Raw genomic sequence first — 26819 nt, forward strand, 5'->3', positions numbered from 1 at the left:
AGGCGTGAGGGGCATGTGTGGAGGCTGGAGGCTCCAAAGGGGACAGGAGGCCCCTGAAAGGCTGGACCGGTGGGAAGACCTGAGGAATTGGGTGTCAGAGGGCATAAGCAGCCCCCGGGCAGCCACCTTTTTCCTGACACCCAGCTGACCTGGCACTTCCCCAGAATGTCTCCCAGGCCTGCAGCAGAAGCCCTCGAGGCTGGGACAACACCCCTCCAGGAGGGTGCGGACAGCCCAAGGTGTGCCCAGGCTGGGCTGGCTGGGGACATGCAGGGCAGGGGGGTGCTGCCAGGCCACGGCCACTGGGTGCCTGCGATAAGGGGCAGTGGGCAGAGGCAGGGCTGGCCGCCAGCCCGGGCCCTCGCGGCTGCCCAGGACACGGTGCTGTGACTGAGGCTCCCCTGACACAGAGCTCGGGGTCCGCAGAGCTGCTGCCACCAAGGGGAGGGTGGTGATGTCTCCTCCAGCAGGGCTGCCCAGTCGCTGCTGCTGAAGCGACTCAGGAGCCCACAGAAACAGCAGCAGAGTGTGCACAGGAACAGCAGCAGAGTGTGCACAGGAACAGCAGCAGAGTGTGCACAGGAACAGCAGCAGCCCCAACGTCGGCACCTGCACAGTGAGGCGTCTGCAGCAGCTGAGTGCCACACAGGGGGAGGCTGTGGGCACAGTTGCCTTTGGTTTGGCAGAAGGCTTCAGCAGAATTGGCCACAATGGCTTTCTCTTCACTTGCCAGCCTCACAGCAATGCTTGACAGCTTCAGCTGCAGCCTGTGCCCCTGACTGACTTGGATGGCCGTGCTTGAGGGCGGGCTCGCCTTCCACACTCAGGTGTCCTAAGGTGGCGGCATTGGTGCCATCGGAGAGAGAGAGAGACTCTGATGGGGTACGAGCCCTACGCTGCAGCTGCCCTCCCTCTCTTCTGTCCAAATGTCCCGTTTTGGACTTTATGTTTAGGTTCTTTCTCCTCTTGAACTGAAATTGAAGAGAGAGACAGTTTTCTGTCATTCAGTCTTGGTTGTTTATTCTTTTCTTATCAGCATTACATGTATACAATATACAAGGAGCTATGTGCACTAAGATGAAAATGCGCAAAATGGCTAACAAAGATTTTCTTCAAGGTCTTTTATATGTCCATTTACCCAATTAACAGATGCCAACTAAATTATTAGTGACCCAATGACCCAACACCTATGTTGGCTATACTGCGGCATTCTCTATCCAATCACATAGTACTACCCAAAGACCTCTAGGAGAAGAACATGAAGAAGAAAGAAGAAGGAACAAGAGAGAACACCCTAAATCCTCCATCTTGTCTCTGGTTCTCTAAACTACTTTTTCACCCAGTGATGTAAGAAAACTTTCTAATCTACACACTTACACTTTTAGCTTTTTCTATCTAACTTTAACATTTGTTCTTATGTATCATCACCATGAAAACATGCTCATGAATTTCATGTTATATGAAATTCAGTGTTTCTTTGGATCCTAGAACTAAGTATTAGAAACAAGGGCACACACTCTGTATCTCAGACTCCAATATATATATATATAGTATAGTTTGTCAGTAATTAAGTAGGATTAAAGCATAAGCAAAACTGACCAGAGTACGAGGAAGGCTGCTGACCCTACCTCATATACAAAAAAAGCAATTCAAACTAAACTTATATACTGTATGCTTCCACATATTCATTAATGTTTCCCATAAGTCTCCCCTTACATCCAATTTTTGAATTTTTCATCACTGTTCTTCATGGCGCATGCTTCACTTGTTGCTAAGGGGTCTTCAGTCTTTCTTTCGGTGGTCTTTTGAATGAAGGCTTACACTCATCCTCGTTGTCCTCTGGAAAACCTTACAGGCTGTGCATGCATCCTAAGCGTTGTGTTGTGTAAGTAAGCATTGTGCTCCACTAATTAGTCTTATATTTTATAATTTTTAGGCCCTATGCCTAATGTAGTTCCAACTTTATCCATCTCAAGGTCGATTTTGTTTTAGGACATTACTTATCTCAAAACTACATCCTGTACCTTAATTTTAACAGGTAACATCTGTAGGGGGGGTACATCTTCGTTGTAACACCAATTCCCTTGAGTGCTTCTAATAATAACTTTCTAAATAGTTACAATTTAGTTAGCACAAATCATTTCCATTTATTACAGAAGGGTGTGAAAACAGGAGCATTGTTTGGTGTGGCCTCCTCTCTGCCTTTCACACCTTTCAGTGCTTTGAGCCAGCCAAGAGCTTTCTCCAAGAGTGCAGTGAAGCAGCTGTTCCTGCTCCCAGCTCTGCCTTTTTCCAGTCTCTGACCCTGCCTGGTTTTGTCCCTCTTGCTGTGCCCTCTGTTCCCCCAGGGGCCTGCCCCAGACTGAGGGATCAGATCCAGGCACTGCTGCTGCTCCCTCGGGACCAGCCCCAGTTTGGTTGCTGCTGTCAGTGCCAGCAGAAGCGGTGGCTGGAGCAGCGGGTGCTGACAGTGCCCCAAGGCCCGGGGCTGCCTCGAGGGGTCCCTGGGCTGGGGCTGGGAGGGAGCTGCCCCTTGTTCTCCCTCTGCCTCACGCAGAGCTGGGCCGGGCACAAGTGGGGCAGCAGAGCCAACAGGGAGCCTGCGAGTCTCTTGCAGCCGTGCCTGCTCAGTTTGGCCTTGGAGCTTCAGGTGGGCCAAGGCAGCTGCTCTGCTCCCTCTGCGTGTCCCCGTGTTCAGCAGTGCTGCTCCATCAGTCTGTGCCCAGCAATGGGGAAAAGCCTCAGCCCTGCAGGGCCAGGAGCTGCCGGGCTCTGCCTGAGCAGCTCAGCCAGCGGGAAGGGAGCTGCTCCACATGGGAACCAGGAGCAAAGGACATGCCTTTTCTAGGACATGTTTTCTGAAAAAAAAAAAAAAAAAACAAAAACAAACAAAGGAAAAAAAATACAAAAAAATATGAAAGATAAAAATTACCCCTAAATGTGTAGTGAAAAATCTTCTATAACACTGGAGTAAGAAAGAGGTAACTGATCTTTTGAAAAAGAGAACTCAGCTTTGATTTTAGTTACCTAGTTTGTACACGTGCTAGTGGAAAGGATCCATTAGCTGCCTTCCTTTACAGATTTGATGGATGGTTTCCAATATTAAGATATTTTACACTGCAGTTAAAGGAATAGGAAATTGAAATACATGTTCTTCATGACTGTGTCTTGAGTGTAAAAATTTTGCAGTTTGAAACTTGGACCTAAAGTGTTGCAAATGGAAGTGATAAATCCCAATGGACTGAGTGAATGCAGCTTTTCCTATGGGATGTGCAGCACTCCAAGAACTTCCTCAGTGGGGCTGTGGGTGCTTGGAGCTTTGTCCTGTGCCACTCTGGGATGTCATGAAATGGGACTTCACCTGCCCCCCCAGCTTCTTGGACCTTGCGTCCCCAAAGAAGACACAAGGTGTTTCTGCTGCTCCACCTTTGCACAGATTCACAGAGAACTGAGATTATCCCAATTCTCATGTCTCCATTGTGCCATATTCCTAAAGAGCCAGCAGCCCATCCTGACAAATATGGTGAGTTATGTGAATGGTTGTCAGCTCCCTTTCCTGCCTAGAAATCCTGAAACTGCTTCTAAATGCTGTTCCTTCAGCTCTTGGACACCTACTCACACAGAGCTGGGAAAAAAATCCCCTGGCCATGGCTTACAAGGTGAGTTATGCCAAACTTAGAGCTCTGTGGGAACTCTCTATCCATCCCGATCCTTTTAATATATCTGTATGTGGGGGTGTGCATGGATGTGTCTTGTATGGAAAGGAAGGAGTGTGCCAACAACGTGACTGACACTTTCACCCTCTGCGTTCATTCCATACTCATGGGTACAAAGATATTATGGAAACCTTTGCAAGGACAGACCTTCTGTCCATGGATACAGTGACATCTAAGAGCTCCTGGCACAGACAGACATTGCTGCTCTTCAGCCAGTGACAGGATAAGTCCTGAGACTGGGGCTTGGACTTCCTCGTGGAAAGGGGCATCAAGGAAGGCTGCAGTGTGATGGAGACTGTGATGGGCTGGGAACTCACTGGGGGAAAGGAGGGAGCAGTTGTGAAGTAAAAGGCAGGTGTGGGAGAGAACTGTTCAGAGAAGGGCTGAGCTACAGCTTGAGCAAGATGAAAAATGTCATTTGGGGTCATCCCAGATGGATTTCATTTCAGAAGGTATTGAACAAGTTTAATTTTTGGGAGGTGTCATGTTTTCCCTTGGAGGTGGACACTCTGCAGACTTGAGCTGCATTGCCAAAATGCTCAAGTCTCTGCTGCAGGTCACAGCGTTTCTTCTTTGGCTGATCCCGGCCCAGTGCTGAGCCCAGCAGAGCCCTGGCAGAGCCCAGAGCAGCCTCAGCATCCGCAGAGCCCCGCTGCAAGGAGAGAAAGCAGAAACCGCCCGTCAGCTGAAGGCTCCTGTCCCCTTGTCCCAGCCAGCCGCGGTGCCCAGGCCATGCTGGCCGTGCTCAGAGCTGGGCCCAAAGCTGCCCATCACTGCTGCCTTGGGGAGCAGAGCAGGAGGGCAGGACATGTGCCCAGCCTGCAGCCAGCCACGGCAGATCCAGCCCCTCAGCAGCTGCCCAGAGCAGGATGCTTCTGTGCCCGCTGCCATCTCCCAAAAGCTCTTGTCCCACCCATGCCAAGGAGATGAGGACCCACCTCACACCATCCGCTGCCAGAAGAAAAGCTGGTCCCAGATGATGTCCTCAGTCTTCTCCAAGGGCACAGCCCATCCATGCCACAGCTAGTCCCAAGCACATTCTCATCCAGACTGAACCCCACCTAGAATGCTTCCTTTAGAAAAACAAACAACAAATTAATGAAAATAGGTTACAGACAAAAAGGGGAAACAAGTAAAATGGTAAAAAATCTTATGTCTGTCAGGAGCTTGAGGAAGGCCCAACCCCCACATTCTAGGGAAAAACCCACCCACGGGTGAGGGAAGCCCATGCTTTCTCCCTTCCCCCCTGCACTGTCCCCCAAAATCACAGTGATCCCAAAGCAAAGCAGGGGAGTGGAGCAGCCCAAGCCCTTCCTTGCCTGCACAGCAAAGCAGCCGTGCTCAGGTTCTGGAGTCCCACCTGTGCTCCTGCCATGGGGGTTTGTTTGTGTCGGGCTGGCTGCCCCAGCCCCAGCCTGGGGCACGGTGGGTGCTGGGGGCTGTTGGCAGGGCCAGGATCCCACTCCCATTTTATAACCACCCCAGCCCTGCCAAAAACCAGCTGGGCAGCCACTGAAGAATCAGTTGCATCCACCCCAGCAAAAAGGAAACCATTGGTTCCCGGCCAAGGCACAAATCTGGGAGCATCCCCCTGGGTCTGGACTTACCTGAAAATTCACTGTGGAGCCTGGCTTTGAAGAAGGTGAAAGAATCAAAGTCCATCATCGCCAGCTGCTGCTGGCCAGGTGGAGGAAGAGGTTGTCATCCTTGCTGTTGTCCTCCATGTCTCCAGCAGTAGCAGCAGGCCCACCTGGTACAGCTTCTCCAGGGGCTCCTTCTTCCCTGGGGTGACACCAGGCTGTCAGGGTTCTGCCCAGGGCCCGGCTGTCACTGAACCAGGACAAGCAAAACCAGCTCAGATGGCAGCCAGCAGTGCTGGGCAGAGCACCTCAGCTCCAGCACAAGGGCTGTGTGTTCCCATTTGATGACCCCAATGCAGTGACACAGGCAGGACAAAAAGTCTGTGTTTCTTTGCTGCTGATTGCCAGAGTATGTGTGGAGCTGTAACTTACCAGGTCCCTGCATCACTGTGCCTGTGGCTCTCTCCTTTCTTCTATGGCTGATGAATATCCTGCATCCAGGGATCACAGGACAGGTCTTCTAATGAGGGCCTGTCCAAAGAGTTCAAGGATAAACACCACCTGATCAGAACTTGGCAACCTGGGGAGAGAAACCACAAACCACTGGTCAGCTGGAGAAGGCTCCTGTCTGCTTTGCCCCACTATTCCCATGCTCAGGCCACACTGGATGTGCTCAGAGCTGGGCCTAAACTTTCCCATCAATTCTTTGTTTTGGAGGAGAGCAGGAAAGCAGGACATGTGCCACCTCCTCAGCAGCTGCCAGAACGGGATGCTCACGAGCCCGCTGCAGTCTCCCAACACTGGTGTTCCCCCCGTGCCCAGAGATGAGGATCCACCTTGGGAGAGCCATTGTAGCAGTGGGAGCTGGGCCCAGCTGATGTTCCTGCCCCTCCTGAAAGGGTGCTCCCCGCAGACCATCTCATGCAGCAGGATGCCCAGGGACCAGACGGTCGCTGCCTCGCTATGGTACCACCCGAAGCCGTTCCATTCCAGGGGGCTGTATGACGGTGTTCCTATGGAATATGGATGGAGCTCATCAGGGGGATGCTGCTGCTCCCAGAGCCTGACCCCAGCATCCCTGGGCATGTTGGGGCTGCCCCAGTGGCACATGGGGTGACCTGCTGCCCTCTCACCAGTAACTGGGACTTGGGTACAAATCCGTGGCTGGAAAAGAAGCCACTGGTGTTGGAAGAGGGCAGCAGAAACCCTGGCAAGACTCTACCATGACACACAAAGGAAAAACCCACTCAGTGCTGGGGAAAAACCATACCCACATCCTCCCTGCTGGCATTGCCCAAAAGTATTTTGAACCAAGGCAAACCAGGGAAGCACAGCAGTCCAAGCCCATTCTCACCTGCACACCAAACCTGCTGGTTCTGGCTCCCCCTCTCTGCTACCACCACCCACGGGGGATTTTGTCAGGCTGGCTGCCCCAGCCCCAGCCCCAGCCCTGGGAGAATCCCTGCTGCCACACTCTGGTTGGGCCAGGAGATGTTGGGCCAGGAGATGCCGGGACCCGAAGCCTACCCCTGTGTGGGCTCACCTGCAAATTGAGTGTAGGCTGTCTCCTGAAGGTAGGTGCCACAGCTGCAGTTGATCAGTTTTGTCTGGCCGGTGTCCAGATCAACCACCATGTTCTCTGGTTTGATGTCACAGTGCAGGACCGGTGCAGTGATGCACGGCCCCCAGCACCTGCCGAAACAGCTTCCATGCCTCTTCCTCAGACAGGAACCTCCGTGCCCGAATGAAACATTGCAGGTCCTGACACCGCTCCAGGCGCTCCAGCACCATCACGATGGCATTGGGGAGCTCAAGCCACTCCAGCAGCTGCACCACACCGGGGAAGCCTGTGGACACCTTGTCCAGCAGCACTATCTCCAGTGGTGCGCTGGTGCCGTCGGGCTGCGGGAGGAGCACGGTGCCGTCAGTGGGGCTGAGGCCGTGCCAGGGCTCAGGAAGCCCTCAGCCAGCCCGGGATGCTCTGTGCCCTCCGCTGGCCCCACGCCCGCTCTCCCTCCAGGTGTCCTGGTGCCTCCCACCCTGCCGGGCCCCGGCTCATCCCCGCCCGGCACGGCCCGGCTTCTGCCGCTGGCCCCGCTCACTCACCAGCTCGCCCCAGTGCCGGACGCGGTTCCATGGCACCTTTTTGATGGCCACCTGCAAGCCAAAGGGAACAGCGGATTCAGCTCGCCACCCACCGTGTCCAGCCGCATCCTATTCCTCTCCCCCCTCCTCCTCCTCTGCCCCCTCCTCCTCCTCCGCCTGCCGCTGGCCCCACCGCTCCCCGGGAGACCATCCGAGAGCCGAGTGGCCGAGAAAACCCTGCCGAAGCCACCGTGCCCCAGCAGCGAGCCGATCCCATAGCGCTGCTGCAGGGCCTCCTGCGCCTTCCCTGGGGAAGAGACGCGGCCGTCAGCGCTCGGCCCGGGGCCAGGAACGGCCCCCGAGCGCTCCCCGAGCTCCCCGGGCCGGGCACCCGCAGGCGTTCCCTCATTGGAACGTGACTACAGCGGCTCGGGGCTGGCGGTCGCGTTGCCGAGCGGTGGAGCTCGGGCTGGGGAAGCCGCTGCGGAGGCGGCGGCAAGGGCTGTGCCACCTGTGTCCTCCGCGGGCCCTGGGAGGAGCCGGGGCCGGGGCTGGAACCGAAACTGGAACCAAAACCGAAACCGGAACCGGAACCAGAGCCTGCGTCGGGGCTGGGGCCGAGGTCGGGCCAGGCAGAGCCAAAGGGCGGCAATGCCGCCCCAGCCCCAGGCACTGATGCCCGCCCAGCACAGCCAGAGCCAGGTGAAGAGGAGACCTCGGCGGGACGGGCGGGGGCAGGGACGGAGACGGGGACGGGGCAGCCCCGCCCGGGCCCAGGGGCGGGCTGGGGGCATGGCCTGGGTGGCCACGGGGAGAGGGAAACTTAGAGAGGAGGGGGACACCGGGAAAGGGAGATGGGGATGGGGTGCGGGACCACGGGAGAGGGAGAAGAGATTCAAGGGAGTCGAAGAATTCGCTGCCGCCGCTGCCGCCGCTGCCGCCGCTGCCGCCGCTGCCGCCGCTGCCGCCGCTGCCGCCGCTGCCGCCGCTGCCGCCGCTGCCGCCGCTGCCGCCGCTGCCGCCGCTGCCGCCGCTGCCGCCGCTGCCGCCGCTGCAACTGAAGCACCGGGGCCGTTTGTCCCCGGGGCCGTTTGTCCGTTGCCCGCTCGGCCCCGCCCCGAGCCCCGCGCTCACCGGGCAGCCCCTGAGCCTGGCCAAACACGGGAACTTTGCCCTGCTGAGCCAAGAGCCAGAGTCTGGACTCCTGCACAGGGGCACAGGAATGCCCTTGGCTGCTGCTGTGCCTTGTCCCTGCTGAGGGTCAGACACTGTCTGAGCACATTCCCTGAATGCAGAATTTGTACCTGAGCCAAGCACTGCACTTGTGTCTCCAGCATTGCTTTCCAAGGAAAACAGGGCAAGGCAAACTGGGTATAGCTCATGGTATTTTACAGTGTCTAAAACTTGCCAAGTCTCAAATCTTAGAGGTGAGATCCATTTGGAATGAATGGGACGGAGAAAGTGCAAGATGGAAAAGGGGAACATAAAAATAAATAGAGAAAAATAGAGAAAAACATATTGGTTGTTTCTTTTGATTTTATTTTCATTTCTTAAAAAAGCTGTTTCACTTTTCCCAGAATCTTCTCCACAGTCCTGTCTGTTCTTTCCAAAAACCTGTCCTGGAGAGCAAGGCACAGCTCCTGTCACAAGATGTGCCCCCAGCTGCAGCTTCTCTTGGCTTCCCACACTGTGACTGCAGCACAACTCTTGCAGCAAAGCAGGACAAATATTTGAAGAACTTGACAACTTGTTCTTTCTTCTCCTTGCAGACAGGGTAAGGTTTGCATTGTTACTCTTCTACACAAAGAAAACATGATGAGATACCAGGAATTGTTGGGCAATACAAGCCTGGCTGAATGTGGAGAAAGAATCTCCAGAGCCTGCAATCAGCAGTGGAGAGATAATCATTCCAAATTCCCCTTGAACATCTTGAAAATGATCTGGAACATGAAGATGGGCTGACAGAGGGATTTTGTTTCTGTGTTCAGTTTAGATGATTCTACATCTCTTGCACTGGGATGAGATCAAGAGATCAAGAACACAATCAGTTGATGATAAGCACCAAATCATGATGAGCTGGACCTCTCAGTGGATGAGAGAAAAACTGTGAAAAGGAGAAATGCAGGGAATGACTTGGTGAACTTTAAGAAGGGTCATTTTTTCCTAATAATTCCCGATTCATTCCCTTTGCTTTTGTCCTTTTTAGCAAGGCTATTTGCATTGCAGATTCCGCAGGAAATGGGAACCCAGAGTTTGTGGAACTGCATGAAAGGTGCCCTGTTCCTTTTCCTTCTGCTGCTTGGAAGAAACAATGAAGTGAGTTGGGAAGTTCTGGTTTTTCTTTCTCCTGGTTGATTTTTTCATTTTATTTGCCACTGCAGAGGCCATTTCTGTGATGGCCTCTGTCAGTTGATTCTATTTCAGCAGCAGCAATAGGGCTGTGTTTGAGTGCTGCAAATGTGGCCTGTGTAGCATTAATTCTCCTTGCCTTAGTGCTCAGGGAGTTGGGAGCATTTGGAGATCTGCTACTCATGAGGCCTTTTTAACAAGAAGTCCGAGTTCCCCGTCAGAAAAGCGCAGTGGGTAGCACTGATTGAAAGAGGCAATTGCAGCTGTACTGCTAAAATTCCAGTGGAAAGCAGAAGAGGGGCAAGAGCAACTGGGATCTACACTTGCCAAGGCACCAAACAGCCTCCTGCTGTCACCTCAGGGTGAGTAAAACAGGGCTGAAAACAGCGCTGAAACCGGATCCTTTCTTCCTCTGAGGGCTGGCTGAGGGCAGCAGAGGCGGGCCCTGAGGAAGCCTGAGGGCTGTTTGTGGGGGATTGTTGCTGTAGTCCAGAATTGCCCTGGCAAAAGCCCTGGGAAGCCGAAGCAGGAGCAGGTGGGAAGGGCCGGCGCTGCTGCTGCTCCTGGCCGGGAGCCCCGGCCGGGCCGGGCCTGCGCCCGCTGCGCTGCGGCTGCTGCTGCTGCCAGAGCCGGGCGGGACTCGGGGACAGGGAATGGACACGGGGGGACAGCAAAGGCCTTGGGGGCTGCAGGGATGTTGGTGCTCGGGCCAGCGCCAGCACAGAGCTTCAGCCCGCAATGAACCCCGAGGGACACGCTGGCGAAAGGCTCCATTCAGCCTTTCTTTACTCGGCCCTGTGAAGGGACCGAAATAAAAGGAGAGTGAGCAGGGCCCGACCCCTTCACAGATGAGAGGAGCCCCGCGCCTGGGGCTTTGAGGGGCCCTGAGGAGAAATGAGGGGCCATGTAGGGCCCTGAGTGGTTCAGTGGGTCTGTAAGAGGTTCTATGGGGCCATGAGAGGTTTTATGGGCCATGAGAGGTTCTGTGGGGCCATGAGGGGTTGTGAAGGGCCATGAGGAGCCTCAGCCCTGGCAGGAGAGGGGTCCCACCATGTCCCCAGGGCAGGGCAGCCATGAGGGGCCACAAGTGCAGATGTGGCAGCAGAGCGGGCTTGGGGCAGCTCTGGGAGGGGATGAGACCCTTCCCCAGCTCCAAACCACACGAAATACACCATTAAAAGGATTTTCCATCTTTAGAATCCACTGGCAACTTGGAGTTGAGTGTACAGTTTAATTCTGGTGGGAAAAACAAGGGAATTTTCCCAGTGAGAGACATCCAGCCATTTTTATTCATGTCTAAGATTTAAAAGTCTTAACAATGAAAAGTAATACTAAAAAATAATAATAAAAACAAGAACAAGAAATAAAGCCCTGAATCCCAACAATCAGCTCAGAAACATGTTTTTGTTTGTAGTAATAGATTAGTACTAAAGAAATAAATGAAAGAGATTTAATTTGTAATTCAGACAAAAGATGTTTCATCTTTTTCCAAGGTTCTGGTCCCCTTCCTCCAGGGTCATTTCCTTTACTCACCTACTTCCTAATAGTTAAGGAGTTAAGCCTGCCAGAAAAAACAACAGCTCCTGTTTCAAAGGGAAGCCACCACTCCAGGGAACCTGAATTGCCCCCAGGCACGTGTGTGCACTTGAAGGGTGAGCGGGTGTTGGGGACAGAGATCTCAAACTCCTTCTAAGGCTGTGAGAAACCCACAAGTGGCAAAGTATCATTGTGGGTCAACTCCAGCTGAAATTCCATTTCCCCACACCGTCCAAATGGGCAGGCAGGGCTGGGCTCTGGCAGGGTTCAGTTTTGAGTGCCTTGTGCTCCCTGGCATGGAAGTGATCCTATGAACTCTGGTATTGATGGATTGTGGAATGGCTGCTGAAGGAGGAGAGGGAATATCAGCAGACAGGAAAGTCTCTTCTTCTCCTTTCTCCCTGCAGAACCCCCTCTCCAAAGAGAAATGCCTGTGCTGGGTTTCCATGGCACCCCTTCCCTCAGGCCAGTGTCTGAGCCACTGAGACACGCGTGGGGCTGAAGGAGAGATGGCAGCTGTCAGTGGGGAGGGCAGGGACCCCGCTTGTGAGTCCATTGCCTTGGACACCCTCAGCCACAGGATGTCCAAGAAGTCACACAAGGCTTTGGCACTCTCAGCCTTCTTTCCCCCAAGTTCCAGCTTTCTCTGCATTTATAGTAGAGAACCTTGCTTGTTTCTAGAGCTAGAGCAAAGATCCCAGATGGAACAAGCCTTGCTGGTTTTAGTCAGAAGCATCAGTGACCAGAAGTTGTACTTCCTTTGGTTTGGTCACATCTTTGTTCCTTCTCAGTGTTAAGGCTGGGTTGTGGGGTGTCCTCAATTGCTGCATTTTCTGAGTTCCTCTTGGATCCTTTGAGAAAAAAATCCCACAAAATTCCAGAAAAATCCCACAAAAGTATTTAAATTTTATCAAAATACCCCAATAATCCAGAAAAATCCCACGAAATTGCAAAAAAATGCCACAAAAATCCCTAAATCTTTTCAAAACCCTACCAAATTCCAGCAACATCCCACAAAATCTCTGCCAATTTCCACAAGATTCCAGAAAAATCCAACAAAATTCTTGAAAATGCCACCAAAATTCAAAAAACTCCCGCAAAATTCATCAAGTCTCCTCAAAATCCCACAAAATTCCAGAAAATTCTACAACATTCCAAACAAATCCCACAAAATTCCAGAAACATCCACCAAAATCCTTTCATTTTTCTCAAAATCCAAAAAAATTGAATTAAAATCCCTTAAAAATTCAAGGAAAACCCAAAAAAATTCAAGAAAAATCCCACAAATTTTTTTACGTTTTCTCAAAATCCCATAAAATTCCAGAAAAAATCCCACCAAATTTCAGAAACATCCCACAAAATTCCATAAATTGTCTCAAAACCCCTTCAAATTCTAGAAACAACCCACAAAATCTCCACACATTTACACAAAATTCAAAAAAAAAATCCATCAAAATACCACAAAATACCACAAAAATCCCACAAAATTCCAGAATCATCCCACAAAATTCTTTATATTTTCTCAAAATTCCCTAAATCTCCCCAAAACACTACCAAATTCCAGAAACATCCAAAAAAATCTCAACATCCCACTAAATTCCAGAAAAAATCCCACAAAATTCCAGAAACATCCCACAAAATCTCCTCCAATTTCCATAACATTGTGAAAAATCCCACAAAATTCCCTAAATCTCCTCAAAACCCTACCAAATTCCAGAAACATCCCATAAAATTCTTCAAATCCCACAAAATTCAAGAAAAATCCCACAAAATTATTTAAATTTTCTCAAAATCCCACAAAATCTCAGAAATTTCCACAACATTCCAGAAAAATCCCACAAAATTCCCTAAACCTTCTCAAAATCCCACCAAATTCCAGAAACATCCCAAAAAATATCCACAAATTTACACAAAATCTAAGAAAAATCCCTCAAAATTATTCAAGTCTCCTCAAATTTCCACAAAGTTCCAGAAAAAACCATTAAATTCCAGAAAAATCCCATATAATTCCTTAACTCTTCTCAAAACCCTACCAACTTTCAGAAAAATCCCACAAAATCTCATCAATATCCCATTAAATTCCAGAAAAATCCCACAAAATTCCCTAAATCTTCTCAAAACCCTACCAAATTCAAGAAATATCCCACAAAATCTTATCAATATCCCATTAAATTACAGAAAAATCACTCAAAATCCCTCAAAATTCCACAAAAATCCCTCAAAATTCCACAAAAATCCCGCAAAATTCCAGAAAAAAATCCCACAAAATTCCCTAAATCTTCGCAAAACCCTCCCAAATTCCAGAAACACCCCACAAAATCTCCACAAATTTCCACAAAATATAAGAAAAATCTTTCAAAATTCTTCAGGTCTCCTCAAAATCCCACCAAATTCCAGAAACATCCCACAAAACCTCCTCCAATTTCCACACAATCTAAGAAAATCCCTCACAATTCTTCATGTCTCCGTAAAATCCCACAAAATTCCAGTAAATTTCAAAGCATTCCAGAAAAAAATCCCACTAAATTCCAGAAGCATCCCACAAAATTCTATAAATTTTCAAGAACTGCCACAGAATTCCACAAAAATACCGCAAAATTCCCTAAATCTTTGCAAAACCCTACCAAATTACAGAAACGTCCCACAAAATCTCAAAAAATTTACATAAAATCTAAAAATCCCTCAAAATTCTTCAAGACTCCTCAAAATCCCTCAAAGTTCCAGAAAAATCCACAAAATTCTTTAAATTATCTCAAAATCCAAGAAAAATGCCACAAAAATCCCACAAAATTCTTTAAATCTTCTCAAAACCCTACCAAATGCGAGAAGCATCCCACAAAATCTCCACAAATTTCCACAAAATCAAAGAAAAATCCCTCAAAATTCTTCTTGTCTCCTCAAAATCCCTCAAAATTTCACAAAAATCCCACAAAATTCCAGAAACATCCCACAAAATTCTTTAAATTTTCTCAAAATCAAAAAAATCAAGAAAAATCCCATAAAATTATTTAAATTTTCTTAATATCCCAGAAAATGCAAGAAAAATTCCACAAAATTCCTCAAAAGCCCAACAAAATTTTCTCAAAATCCCATAAAATTCTTGAAAACTATACAAAATTTAAGAAAATCCAACAAAATTCTTGAAAAATACCACAGAATTTCCTAAATCTTCTCAAAACCCTACCAAATTCCAGAAACATCCCACAAAATGTCCACAAATTTCTACAAAATGTATGAAAAATCCCTCAAAATTCTTCAATCTCCTCAAAATCCATCAAAATTGCACAAAAATCCCACAAAATTATGGAAACATCCCACAAAATCTCCTCATTATCCCACAAAATTCCACAAAAAATCCACAAAATTCCACAAATATCACACAAATTCTAGTAAAATCTGATGAAATTGTTAGCATTCAGGAGCACACATAATCACAAATTACTATATGCAGGTGCTTTATTAAGAGATCTAGGTGTCAGGGGTACACATACCCAAATCTGATCCCTGTAGGTCTTGAACTGAACATGTTTTATACTCTGTTGTTATATAACTTACATATTAATTATTAAACTTACATTGTTCTATTGTATGCATTGTTTTTACCCAAGCATGGATTTGTTGTGATCCCCCCCCAGCCCCCAAACATTGTTCCTCATGTTCTTTAACCAATAATTATATCTAATCACATCTAACAATTGTATCATTTATCATATATTGATTACACACTTGCAGTTTCACATGATCTTTAGCAAGCAGAAGGCCTAACATTTACCAGGACCTACTCTTCCCAGGCTTGCCAAGCCTAACTTACTTTCTAAATCCCTGAATTTTCTATTTTAAAACCTTTTACTATCAGAGGGACTGTGGAATCCAGTAATTTTGGAGTTGGATTGAGTAGTTTTCAGAGGCATTGAGTGTTTTTGAGGTGACAGGTCAAACTCTCTCATTTCCTTGAGTGCCAAGAAATTGAGACAACTACACCTAATAACCCCCAAAAGCCTCCCATGTACTTCCTTAATCCCAGATTCCCTCGAAGCACTAGTAAAATGTGAGGTTTTAGATGCCTTGGATGAATGTGATGAATTTTACCCCAATTTTGTCTGTTTTAAAGGGATGAAGATGAATCAAAAGATAATTAGGGCCTAATCACCACCAGCCCAATGTGTTCCCAACACAGATCACTGGGAACATGGGTCATCAGGGCTCTGCCCAACGTGGATGGGGGATGGAGCTGAAGCAGCGCACAAAGCTATTCCCACACTCGGGGCACTCGCAGGGCGTCCCTTACCGGTGCCTCTGTTGGTGTTGGGTCAAGTGAGAGCTCACAGCGAAGCTCTTCCCACACTGGGGACACTCGTAGGGCCTCTCCCCCGTGTGGAAGCGATGGTGGGTGATGAGTGTGGAGTTGTGCTTGAAGCTCTTCATGCACTTGGGGCAGCGGAAGGGCCTCTCCTCTGTGTGAATCCGCTGGTGCACAAGGAGATTGGAGCTGCTCCGGAACCTCTTCTCACACTGGGGACACTCGTAGGGCCTCTCCCCAGTGTGGATGCGCCGGTGTCTGATGAGGTGTGTGTTTCGCTTGAAGCCCTTCTTGCAGTCAGGGCAGCGGAAGGGCCTTTCCTCTCTGTGAATCCGCTGGTGCACGAGGAGAATGGAGCTGGTCTGAAACATCTTCCCACACTCGGGACACTTGTAGGGCCTCTCCCCAGTGTGGATCATCTGGTGGATGATAAGTTGGGACCTCCGGCTGAAGCTCTTCCCACATTCCGCACACTCATAGGGCCTCTCCCCAGTGTGGATGCGCTCGTGGGTGACAAGGGTGGAGTTCTGCTTGAAGCCCTTCCTACACACGGGGCAGCGGAAGGGCCTCTCATCCGTATGAATCCGCTGGTGCCTGAGGAGATCTGAGCACTTCTGAAACCTCTTTCCACACTCAGGACACTCGTGGGGCTCCTCCCCTGTGTGGATGCGCTGGTGGGTAACGAGGTCAGAGTTGCAGCTGAAACCTTTCCCACACTCCCCACACTCGTAGGCCCATTCCCCAGTGTGGATCATCTGGTGGCGGATCAGGCGGTTGCTGTGGCTGAAGCTCTTCCCACACTCCAAGCACCTGTAGGGCTTCTCCCCATCCTGAAGCTGCTCATGGACCACCAGCTCAGAGCCCCAGCTGGATCTCCAGCCGCCTTCCCGGCACAGGGTGGGTCTTCCCTCCTCAGATCCCCGTGATCTGCGTTCGCAGCCCCTCCTCGTGAGGGATCTCCGGGCCTTTTCCTCCCTGTTTGACTCCGGCACTGTGGAGCTGCTCAAATCAGCCTCTTCCACCAGGTTCTGCTGCAGGGATTTGTCCTCGCTGGTCTCCATCCTCAGCTCCTTGTCTGGGGGAGGAAGGACAAGGAGAGGATGGGATTTGCCTCTGTGCCAGAGGGAAGGGGAAGGAGATCCCCCCAGTGCGTCCCCGGCAGGACGGCGTCGGCAGCGGGGTTGTCCTGCAGCCGGGGGCCGGGCTGGGCTGGGAGATGGAGCAGGAGAGAGGGGGAAAGGGGCACTGACTTTCTCCTCACCTGCCTGGGTGTCCTGGGGCATCTTCCTCTTCCTTGCAGCCTCCTTCTCCATCTGGCCAAGGTCTGGGAATGAGAAATCCTGGTTTGGGGAAAAATACCATTCATGAGCACATTGGATTAGGGGGTTCCTCCTGCTCAAGTCCATCTCTAGAAATCACAAGCAATCCATAAAAACCTCCAAAACACCAAGATTCAGCCCTGAAAATGCCTCCCAGGAGTTCCCCATCTCTGTTCTCTCCTCTTTGCTGTTCAGTGACCCCCCTGGTCCAGATGCTGGGAGTCATGCTTGTACTGGGGGTCCCCAGTCTACTCAATCCCTGCCCTGCCCAGGCTGCTGGGAGTGCCAGGAATCGGAAAAGTTCCTCCTGTTTCTATCTCCCCACTTAGGGATGCTGGGACCCCACATTGTCCCCCCAAGGGGCATTTTTCCACTCAGTTTTGCAGTCCTTGAGTCACAAATATCCCCTCCCAAAAAACCCAACACAGGGGACCCCCCAGGATATCTGGGCCGAGCTCCCCCTCCCTGGTCACCTGTGGAATATGGGGGTGATAATCCCAAGGGTGGGGGACTGTGAGTTCAGGGAGTTCTTGACCTCTTGGTTCCTTCTCCTTTCCCTGATCCTCCTTTGTCCCTCCTCTTCCTGTTGAAGTGCATTTAAAAAATTATGGTATGTCCCAAGGGAAGAACTCACCCTTGGTTTTGTATAAGGTTAGTCCCTACCTACCCTCCCTTTTCTTTTCCCTATCCCATTGAGAGTAACCCCCCTGTATCCCCTGGCCACCCCCTCCCCCATGTTTAAGAGATAGTACCTGAGGAATCTCAACCTCTTCCTTGCCCCAGGCAATTCACATACAATAAACCCAGGACCACATCTCGTAAGTCTGACACTTCTTTGTCTAAAATACCTTAGGTCCATGTTGGATATATTTTGAGACCCCTTCCCGCCTGTGTTCTATGAAGGGCGGACATGGGGGACAGGAATGAAGGGGTTTGTGGAGTATTTACAACATCTTCCTCCCTCTCCTCCCCTTCCATCCCTCCTCCTTCTCCTCCCTAACGCCAGCTCCTTCTCCTACTTCCATCCCTTCTCCCTCTCCTTCTTCATCCCTCCTCTTCCATCCCTCCTCCTCCTCCCCCAGGAGCAGTGACACCCTCAGTGCCCCGTTCCCAAACCCCTCACAGCCCATGGCAGGAGCGGGGATGGAGCCGGGACAGGTCGGGATGGGCAGCGCGGAGCTCTCCGCTGCTCCCACCCACTGGGGATGGGGGAACCCGGCCCGGGGAAAAGGAGAGGGAAACTGGGAAAATTGGGGGCTGCAGATCCAACCTGGGGCTGGCTGGGGACCCTGGCTGGGGACTGCCAGCCCTTGGGGCTCCTCTGGGGAGATGCTGGATGCAGAGAGGGCTGGGGGATCCCAGGAGTGGCAGCAATGGCAGGGACTGGTTTGTACTGGGATCATCCTGGCAGTGATTTGGATTGTACTGGGGGTGTACTGACATCATAGTGGGATCATACTGGGAGCAGCTGGGCCTGAGAGGAATGATGAGCTTGTCTTTACAAACAAGCTGTGGGTCAGTTGATAAGATGTAGCTATCAGTGAGAGACGACAGAAACAATGGGATGGATTTCAGTAGAAGATCAAACAGGCACTGAAAGAACACTATGAATTCCATAAAAGTTAAGAAGGGATTATGCATTGGGGGTGGGGGGGGAAGGTACCCCAGGTGTCAGGCGTTCCGGGAAGCCTGTACCTCTCAAGTACCTCAGCCTATGGGGAAAGAGAGAAGGGACAAGCGGCCGGGAATTAGGATAAAAAGGAGGCTGCACCCTCCAAAAATTTGAGAGACCCCAGGGGAATGCCCCATGGTCTCTCCCTTTATTCGAATAAAGAAAAAGGACTCCTCTGTCTCCTTTTTGGACATAAACCTCTGGTGTTCGTGGATTAATTTTCCTGACAATTTTTGGGGGCTCGGTCCGGGATATTTCCATCGTCCGGGGCGGCGGGCAGCGAGCGGAGCTGAAGGCGCGCCTCACCCAGTTTCGGTGATCAGCTCCCCTTGGTGGCGGCCGGCACCGGGCGATCGATTGGGTTCCCGAGACTGTCCAGGAGACAGACGAGTGGCGGACCAGGGGGGTCCGTGAAGAGTCCACAGGAAAGGACCACTGAAAACCTCACCGGTGAGTAAAATGGGATCTTTGGGGAGCAAGCCTGGGAGGGCACCCAGGGAGGGTAGCACAGGCAAGCCTGGGAGGGCACCCAGGGAGGGTAGCACAGGCTAAACAGGGCACCCATGGAGGGTTGCAAGGGTACAGCCGGGAAGGGTCTCGGCAAAAGGGATGACGATCCCAAAATAGCCCCGGAGAGTCCCTTGGGGAGAATGCTGAGATCTTGGGACAGATTATGCATTCACACAGAGGTAACTATGGAGATGATGGTAAAATATTGTTATTATGTATGGCCAGAGTATAAGATGCCAAATGGACTTGTATGGCCACCTTAAAAAACAGAATTCATTTGTGTTGAGTTCTGTGAAGGTATCTAGAGGAGAATTGGAAAGGATGGATTGAAAGGGAATGTGGATTGATATAGTTTAAACAAGCAACAGGAGAAATCTATGTGTTAGGAAAAAAAGGAGAAGAGGAAAAAGGGGGGGGAAGAGGAAAACGGTGAAGACTGGGATGTTTTTCAGCACCTTCCCCCGTCTTGTCCTGCGGTGGTACCAGCTGACCCAAGGCCAGCTGCAGGTCCCTGTATCCTCATCTTCCAGGGAAAAGGGATCAGGGAAGTGCTGTCCCTACAGCTCCACCTGAGAACAACAGTGGTGTAGGGGGAAGGGAGCAGCATATCATATCAATGCCTGGAACTAGAAGGGATCTCAAGAATCCACGCCCGAGGTGTGGGGGGGGGGGCAATAAAGGAAGTCAAGAAAGAGTCTTTGGCAGCAGGAGATGGATGGATTGTGTTTGTGTGCTGGAACAGAATTGGTTAATGGAGAGTGTAGAGAGATATGGTTGAAGCAGGGACCAGGAGTGGAGGTGCAGGACTAGGAACACTGGCTGGGGGCCTGTGAGGTTGCTGGGACTCAGCACTGGGCAGTGCCTGACCCCACCGGCCCTGGACAGGGGCAGCAGCAGCTGCCGGCCCTTTGAGGCTGCAGGACGCCCTGGCTGCCTGTGGTGCTGCCGGCCGTGCCCGCCGGGAGCACTGGAGTGGGGAGGAGCTGTTTGGACAATGTGGCAGGACAGGGACTGGCTCTGGTATTCGGTGTGTGGTAAATAGAGTGAGCACAAGGAGGAAAGGCGAAGGTAATAGCCTTTTTCAGGCCAGAGAAAGAAAAACCGCAAGGTCCAAGGGGTCCCCCGGGACAGAGGGGATGGGATCGGCCACAAGGAAGTGGCAGAGGCTTTTTCTCCCCAGCAGGGGAGACCCAAGCCAAACAGTGGTTGAGAAAGGATCAGTGTGCTGTCTTCACAGCGTAGGACACTGAAAACGGCAATGTCTGAAAAAAAAAAAAAAAAAAAAAAAAAAAGCCAAGAACAGCTGGACTGCCGAGAAAGTCCAGAAGATAAGAGAAATGGATTGTTAAGAGTGTCAAAAGCTCTCATTATATCCACCAACCTAGAGCCGTTGTCAACTTTTAAAGTAGGTCTGGATCGAGGAGAGGTGTGTGTCTTAGTAAAAACAAAGACCTCTCGATTCACCTTAATTTTTATCCCCGAGGGGGAAAATTGTCTAAAGAATTTTTTAATCGTTCAAAGGAGTTGTGAGAATTGTAGTTTCTTCTGTGAGCTCAGAAGTTTAACCATCTTTCTTTGAAAGAACTGTAAAAATTGTAGTAAATTAATTTGGAGATTTAATTAATTTGTCTACATGAAGTTTTGTGCAAAATGGCTCCAGTTTGGAGGGGACCACACCCCTCTGCTTTTTGTATGTTTTCTTGTAAAAAGCCAGAATTGGCAAGTTTCAGTTATGAAGCCAATGCTGCAAGTCATACTTTGTGGGGAACATCCCCACCAGTCTGTGGTTTGCTGTAGCCCTAAAGCAAATTCTGTAACTGCAACCTTGTAAAAATAGTGTCCTATAGAAAGCCTTAGTATTTGTCATGCACTTCCTCTGTGGAAATTATGAGAAAACTTTAAAGGAAAGTATTTTGTTTCTTTCCTTAATAAAAGTTTTCAATGTTAAAAGTTATAAAATGTTATAAATATTAGAGTTTCCTTAATGGAAGTTAATTTGTTAGTCATCTCCCTATGCCTAAAATGGACTTAATGCAAAAATTAAGATAAGGAGTGGTTAATTACTAAAAAGAAAAAAAAAGAATAAATAAAGAAATGTAATGTAATTGGCTTGAAGCAGTGGCATTACTTGCTGCTGAACTAAATCATGTTTATACAAAGTCACGCAAAAGAAATTTTAGTTCAGGAGCATGGGAGAACACAGAGACCTGTTGCCTATTTTTCTAAAATGTTAGACCCAGTAGCCAGAATCTGGCCCCATTGTCTGCAGAACTGCACAGCCACAGCTCTGATGGTGGCTGAGGCCCGAAAGCTGACAAGGGGGGGTTATCTGATTGTTAAAGTTTCACACCAGATTAAAGCGTTGTTAACTGAGAGAGCCTCTAAGTGGATGACCAGCTCTCAGTTGCTAAGATATGAAACTTGTCTATTAGAACAAGAAAATTTAGAATTTAAAAACAAGGAAAGTTTTAACCCAGCCTCCTGTTTGAATGGCCCTGAAGAAGGGAGCCAAGGAAAATTCCATGATTGTATTCAAGTAATAGATCTACAAACCAGGGCAAGGAATGATCTGAGAGACATCCCATGGCCTGAGGGGGAAAACGTGTTTATTAATGGGTCTTCAAAGGTGATAGAAAGAAGACGATTTACAGGATACTCTGTCGTGAGTGGAAAGCAATTAAAGGAAGGGGGGAGGTTACCAGCCACCTGGTCAGCTCAGACGGCCGAGCTGTATGCCCTCGTGAGAGCTTGTGAGTTATACCAAGACAAGACAGTAAATATTTTTACTGATTCTAAATATGCATATGGTGTGATACACGCATTTGGGAAACTGTGAGAAGAGAGAGGTTTATTAACCTGCAGAAGAAAAACGTTAGCTCATGAGAACTTAATCTCCCGCCTATTGGAGGTGGTGAATTTACCAAAAAAGGTAGCAATAATACACATCAAGGGACACCAGGCAGGGTGCTCGGAAGAGGCAGTAAGAAATAGACTGGCTGATGAAGAAGCTCGGAAAGCTGCATTGTTGCCAGAAATCTCTAAGTTACTTCCCTTGCTCCCAGTAACTGCCCCCTTGCCAGAGAAGCTGTCTTTTCCACCAGAACTTGACATAGTTAAAAAGAGTGGGGCAGAGGAAAGAGGGGGTAATTGGTTTACAAGAGATGGTAAGCAGTGGATACCAAAAGCTTTAGCCTCCCAACTGCTAAAACAGCTCCACGAAGGGAGTCATTTGGGCTCCCGAGGGATAGCAGAAGCCTTCCTCAAAATGTATGCTGCTGTGGGTCTTTTTGTTCTGGCAAAACGAGCTGTTGATGGTTGTTTGATTTGTGCTAAGACAAAGAACAAAGTTACAAAGAAACTGGCCAGGGGCGGGAGGCCTTGGGCTGTACGTCCCTTCCAGAGATACCAAGTAGATTTTACTGAGATGCCCCGGTGAAGAGATTTTTTGGTAATAGTATGTCTGTTATGAGTAGCCAGAAGTGTTCCCAGGTGTTTCCGCAACTACAGGGTCAATTATTAAAGTACTTTTTTAAAAACAAGATCAGGTCGAGTTGAAAAAAAAAAATGAATGGAAAAATAAAGAAGCATCTTCTAAAGCTGGTGATAGAAACTGATATGCCATGGGTGTGGCTCTTGACACTAGCTTTAGCAAGAGTAAGGGCCAGACCAAAGAGAAATATTCAACTATCTCCCTTTGAACTGAAGTTTAGAATTCCTTATCCTTGTAATTCTCGGCCTGAGTCAGGAGTAGAGTTAAGTGATGTATATTTAGAACAATTTGTGGCCTGGATACTGTCTCTTGTGAAATTTATTCGACAAGAAACTCTGCTGGCACAGACCCTGCCTTTAGACAAGTGAAAAGAGACTGAGTCCTAGTTAAAGAGTGAAAAGAAGCACCACTGGTGGCTAAGTGGCGTGGACCTTTCCAGCTGTTGCTGACCACAGAAACAGCCGTCAAGAGAGCTGAACACGAGTCAAGGTCTCTGAGACCCCAGAAGTTTGGACATCTCAGCTGGAGGAGAAGGATGGGAAGCTGCGACTGACACTCCACAGGAGTGGACTGGAGCAGTAGCCGTGCGTCCATCGGGGGAAGCCCTGAGTGCCTACCCACAGACTGACTGCTGAAATATTTTGTATGGGCATCCCTACTCTCAAATCTCCAGCCACTGGGAGCCAATCCATGCTGTCATTGCTTTCTTTATGCTAAGCTGTTTCTGTGCTTTCACTTGCCACAGGTGGTGTAGAAGACAACGTGAAATTGAAAATTAGAAATTAGACTATAACACTATTAGAATGTTTCTCTTAATAATCTTACCTTTATATTTTCAGTTAAGTTAGAGTCTAAAGTGGGAAAATAAGTTTTTTTACTTTAAGAGAACAAGTAGCAAAGACCTTTAACCTTAAAAACTGTTGGGTCTGTGGAGGGCCAGGGGGATCTGAAAGCTGGCCATGGGTGGCCAGCCCAGTCGAGCCTAAATGGTGGGTTAGCACCTTGAGTGAAGTCAATAATAGAACTGGATTTTGAGACAAAGAAAGAAGTCCATGGCAGCTTCATTCTTCTGAAAGAGGCATTTATTGCTTAAACAGAACAGGAAGCACATATGTGGGAAAGAGCGTTTGTGACTGGACTTTATCTTTAAGTTTAGATTGTTGGACCCCCAACTGCCCTCCTTATGACTGTTCCAGATATCAAGGCAGATGGAATCAAACGTATGTTAAGCTCACTAATGGTAGCTGAGTAAAGTGTTCCTTCCATAATTACCAAAAAGATTTTGAAGGCTGTAAAGAAGTGGGGAAAGATAAGTTTTTTGACCCTTTATTTTTAAGCTGCCCCTGGGATAATTCCACAAGTCAGACACATGTTGTCCGAGACTATCAGTGGAAGTGGCAGCACCAGAGTAGAGCTCGAACCCTTTTCAGTAAGTTCTGGTCCAGATCTAATAAAACAGATCTGGGATGTGATTGCAAGTAGAAACCTCATGTAAGAGCTTGGAAATGTAAATATTGTGATTCTTACAGCGAGGCAACTATTGTGGGTGGACCCCTAGGCCCTGGAAGCAAGCTGTATTTTGACCCACCAGTTGATGATGAAAATTGGAAAAGTCCCTTCGCTAATGGGACCTGGGCTCTAAAGAGGCACTACTGAATTTGTGGCCAAAATGCTTACTGCAGGCTACCTCCAAACTGGCCAGGGATATGTTATGTGGGGTATATTAGACCATTGTTCTTTCTGCTACCACAAGTTCAAGGAAATCAGTTAGAAATCAAAGTATATGATGATCTAATTAGAGAGAAGCTGTCCATTGATACATCCCTGGTTGGAAGGAGCACCCAAAAGTAGGGAAAAGATGAATGGCCACCTAAACGGATCATACAACACTATGGACCAGCTACCTGGAACCCAAATGAATTAATATCAGGTGCCAGAGAACCCATTTATAATCTAAATCAGATAATTAGGTTGCAAGCTGTCTTTGAAATAATAATCAACCAGACAGCTACAGCTCTTGACCTTCTTGCTGACCAGTCTACTCAGATGAGAAATGCAATATTTCAACATCGGATGGTATTTATTAGCAGAAGAAGGGGGGGTGTGTGGAAAATTGAATGACTCAAACTGCTGTTTGCAAATAGATGACAATAGAAAAATGGTAAAACAAATAACAAAAAGAATAAGAAAGTTAGCCCATGTACTGGTCCAAACATGGAAAAGATGGGAATGGGACATGTTTTCATGGTTACCTGGTGACCTATAGGTCAAACAAATGCTTTTTTTCCTCTCATGTGTTGTAGCAACTCTAATCTTTTTACCATGCATGATCCCTTGCTTAATACAACTCATTCAACATGTGATCAAAAGAATGCAGGTAGTAGCCGTGCCTACTGATCCAGAGATAGCTACAAAAGGGCAGAAAGTAATGCCACTGCAAATAATTGCAAAGCCAAAAAGGACCCAAGAACAAGAAATTAGGTAAATGATAACTAAGGTTTGTAAAGACAATTATTAACAAAAATTAAAAGAGGAGGGATTGAGAGGAATGATGAGCTTGTCTTTACAAACAAGCTGTGGGTCAGTTGATAAGATGTAGCTATCAGTGAGAGACGACAGAAACAATGGGATGGATTCCAGTAGAAGATCAAACAGGCACTGAAAGAACACTATGAATTCCATAAAAGTTAAGAAGGGATTATGCATTGGGGGTGGGGGGGGAAGGTACCCCAGGTGTCAGGCGTTCCGGGAAGCCTGTACCTCTCAAGTACCTCAGCCTATGGGGAAAGGGAGAAGGGACAAGCGGCCGGGAATTAGGATAAAAAGGAGGCTGCGCCCTCCAAAAATTTGAGAGACCCCAGGGGAATGCCCCATGGTCTCTCCCTTTATTCGAATAAAGAAAAAGGACTCCTCTGTCTCCTTTTTGGACATAAACCTCTGGTGTTCGTGGATTAATTTTCCTGACAGGCCTATGCCAGGAGAGACTGCGATCACACTGAAGCTAACTGGGATCATACTGGGATCATACTGGGATGATACTGGCAGTCAGTAGGAGCTTCCAGGGGGCAATTTAGACCAAGTTGTGAGGGACCGGGAATACACCCTGCACTCCCCAGAACCTTGGGATTGCCCCCATATGTCACATAAGTCTCCATCAAACCCTCAAGGATCCCCGAGTGCCCCCTCAGCGCCCGTTCGGGACCCCCCAAAGCGTCCCTGGATCCCTGAATGCTCCCGACCCCACAGATGCCCCTTCCAGCCACTGCTGGGAACTCATCTCCCATCATCCCTCGCGGTATCAGAGTCCCTTACAACACAGTTGCGCGCCCAAACCTCCTGCCGTGCCCCGCGCCCTGAAGAGCCCGGTTACAGCTCCCCAGGTTCCCCCGAGCCGTATACATTCGCCCCGAGGACCTGCAGCCACGGCTCGGACCCAAAAGTGCTCTCCAAGTGTCTTCCCTGCACCGCCAAACGTGTTTTCCGATCCACTTTCGGGACTACAGCTCCCATCGTGCTCCGCGGCGCCCATAGAGCGCTATTCCAGCCGGGACTTCATCTTCCGTCATGCCCCGCGCCTCACCGGAACTCATTGGAGCTGCGCTTACAACTCCCATGATGCTCCGCAGCCCCACTAAACCGTATTATATCGGCGCCTACAACTCCCATCATCCCCCGCGGCCCATAGATTCCCTGTTACAGCCCCCCAAGTGCCCGCCCGGACCCCGAAGGGCCCCCAGATTCCATTCCCTGACCTCCAAGTGCTCCCCTGGACCCCCAAGTGCTTCCCCGGGCCCCGAATTGTCCCACAGAATCCCTAAGTGCCCCTCCAAGTGCCCACCTGGCTCCCCAAGGGTCCTCCAGACCCCCAAGTTCTCTCTAAATTCCCTCCCCAGACCCAAAACTACCCCAAATGTTCCCCAGAAAAGTCTCCATGGACCCCAAAGTGGCTCAGACCCTGTCTGAGAATAATTTAAAAGTCATGATCAAAGGACTAAAAATAGGACGAATTAGCATAAAGAGGGTGAAATAGTAGTCAATTAATTAATGAAGGGAATTATGGTACTTAGAACCAAAGACCAATAATGGTTTTTGTTCCTGAAAATGTATAAATTCTTTCATATAAATATTAAAATTAGTTTATAAAAGTACAGAAGAATATTATTATAAAAATTTAAAATTTATTTTTATTAATTAATTAGATTTTAATGATAAAAAATTGATAAATGTTTTCATTGTTTTGGGATGTCTGTCCCAGGTGGGAG

The 26819-nt window shown here is 49.1% G+C and overlaps 1 protein-coding gene and 2 long non-coding RNA genes across 3 annotated transcripts; 1 reads left to right on the forward strand and 2 right to left on the reverse strand.

Annotated features, from left to right (window-relative positions):
• Window positions 1–993: 993 nt before the first annotated feature.
• Window positions 994–8371, reverse strand: LOC147648761 (uncharacterized). The gene is made up of 7 exons (XR_015279857.1): window positions 7403–8371; window positions 6840–7198; window positions 6133–6309; window positions 5729–5876; window positions 5324–5546; window positions 4655–4789; window positions 994–4368 (listed from the first exon to the last, which is right to left on the reverse strand). It is a non-coding gene; the product is annotated as an uncharacterized LOC147648761 (long non-coding RNA).
• Window positions 6994–10940, forward strand: LOC147648762 (uncharacterized). The gene is made up of 3 exons (XR_015279858.1): window positions 6994–8083; window positions 8959–9155; window positions 9370–10940. It is a non-coding gene; the product is annotated as an uncharacterized LOC147648762 (long non-coding RNA).
• A 56-nt stretch (window positions 10941–10996) lies between these two features.
• LOC111942278 (uncharacterized) lies at window positions 10997–26050 on the reverse strand. Its single transcript, XM_086866005.1, has 4 exons — window positions 25972–26050; window positions 16828–16906; window positions 15555–16641; window positions 10997–12117 (listed from the first exon to the last, which is right to left on the reverse strand). The coding sequence occupies exons 2-4, from the start codon at window positions 16877–16879 to the stop codon at window positions 12084–12086; spliced, it is 1173 nt and encodes a 390-aa protein (XP_086722131.1). The 5' UTR covers window positions 16880–16906; window positions 25972–26050; the 3' UTR covers window positions 10997–12083.
• Window positions 26051–26819: the final 769 nt, after the last annotated feature.

This window comes from Cyanistes caeruleus, chromosome 30, assembly GCF_971803275.1.
Source record: "Cyanistes caeruleus chromosome 30, bCyaCae1.hap1.1, whole genome shotgun sequence".
NCBI classification, from domain to species: Eukaryota; Metazoa; Chordata; class Aves; order Passeriformes; family Paridae; genus Cyanistes; species Cyanistes caeruleus.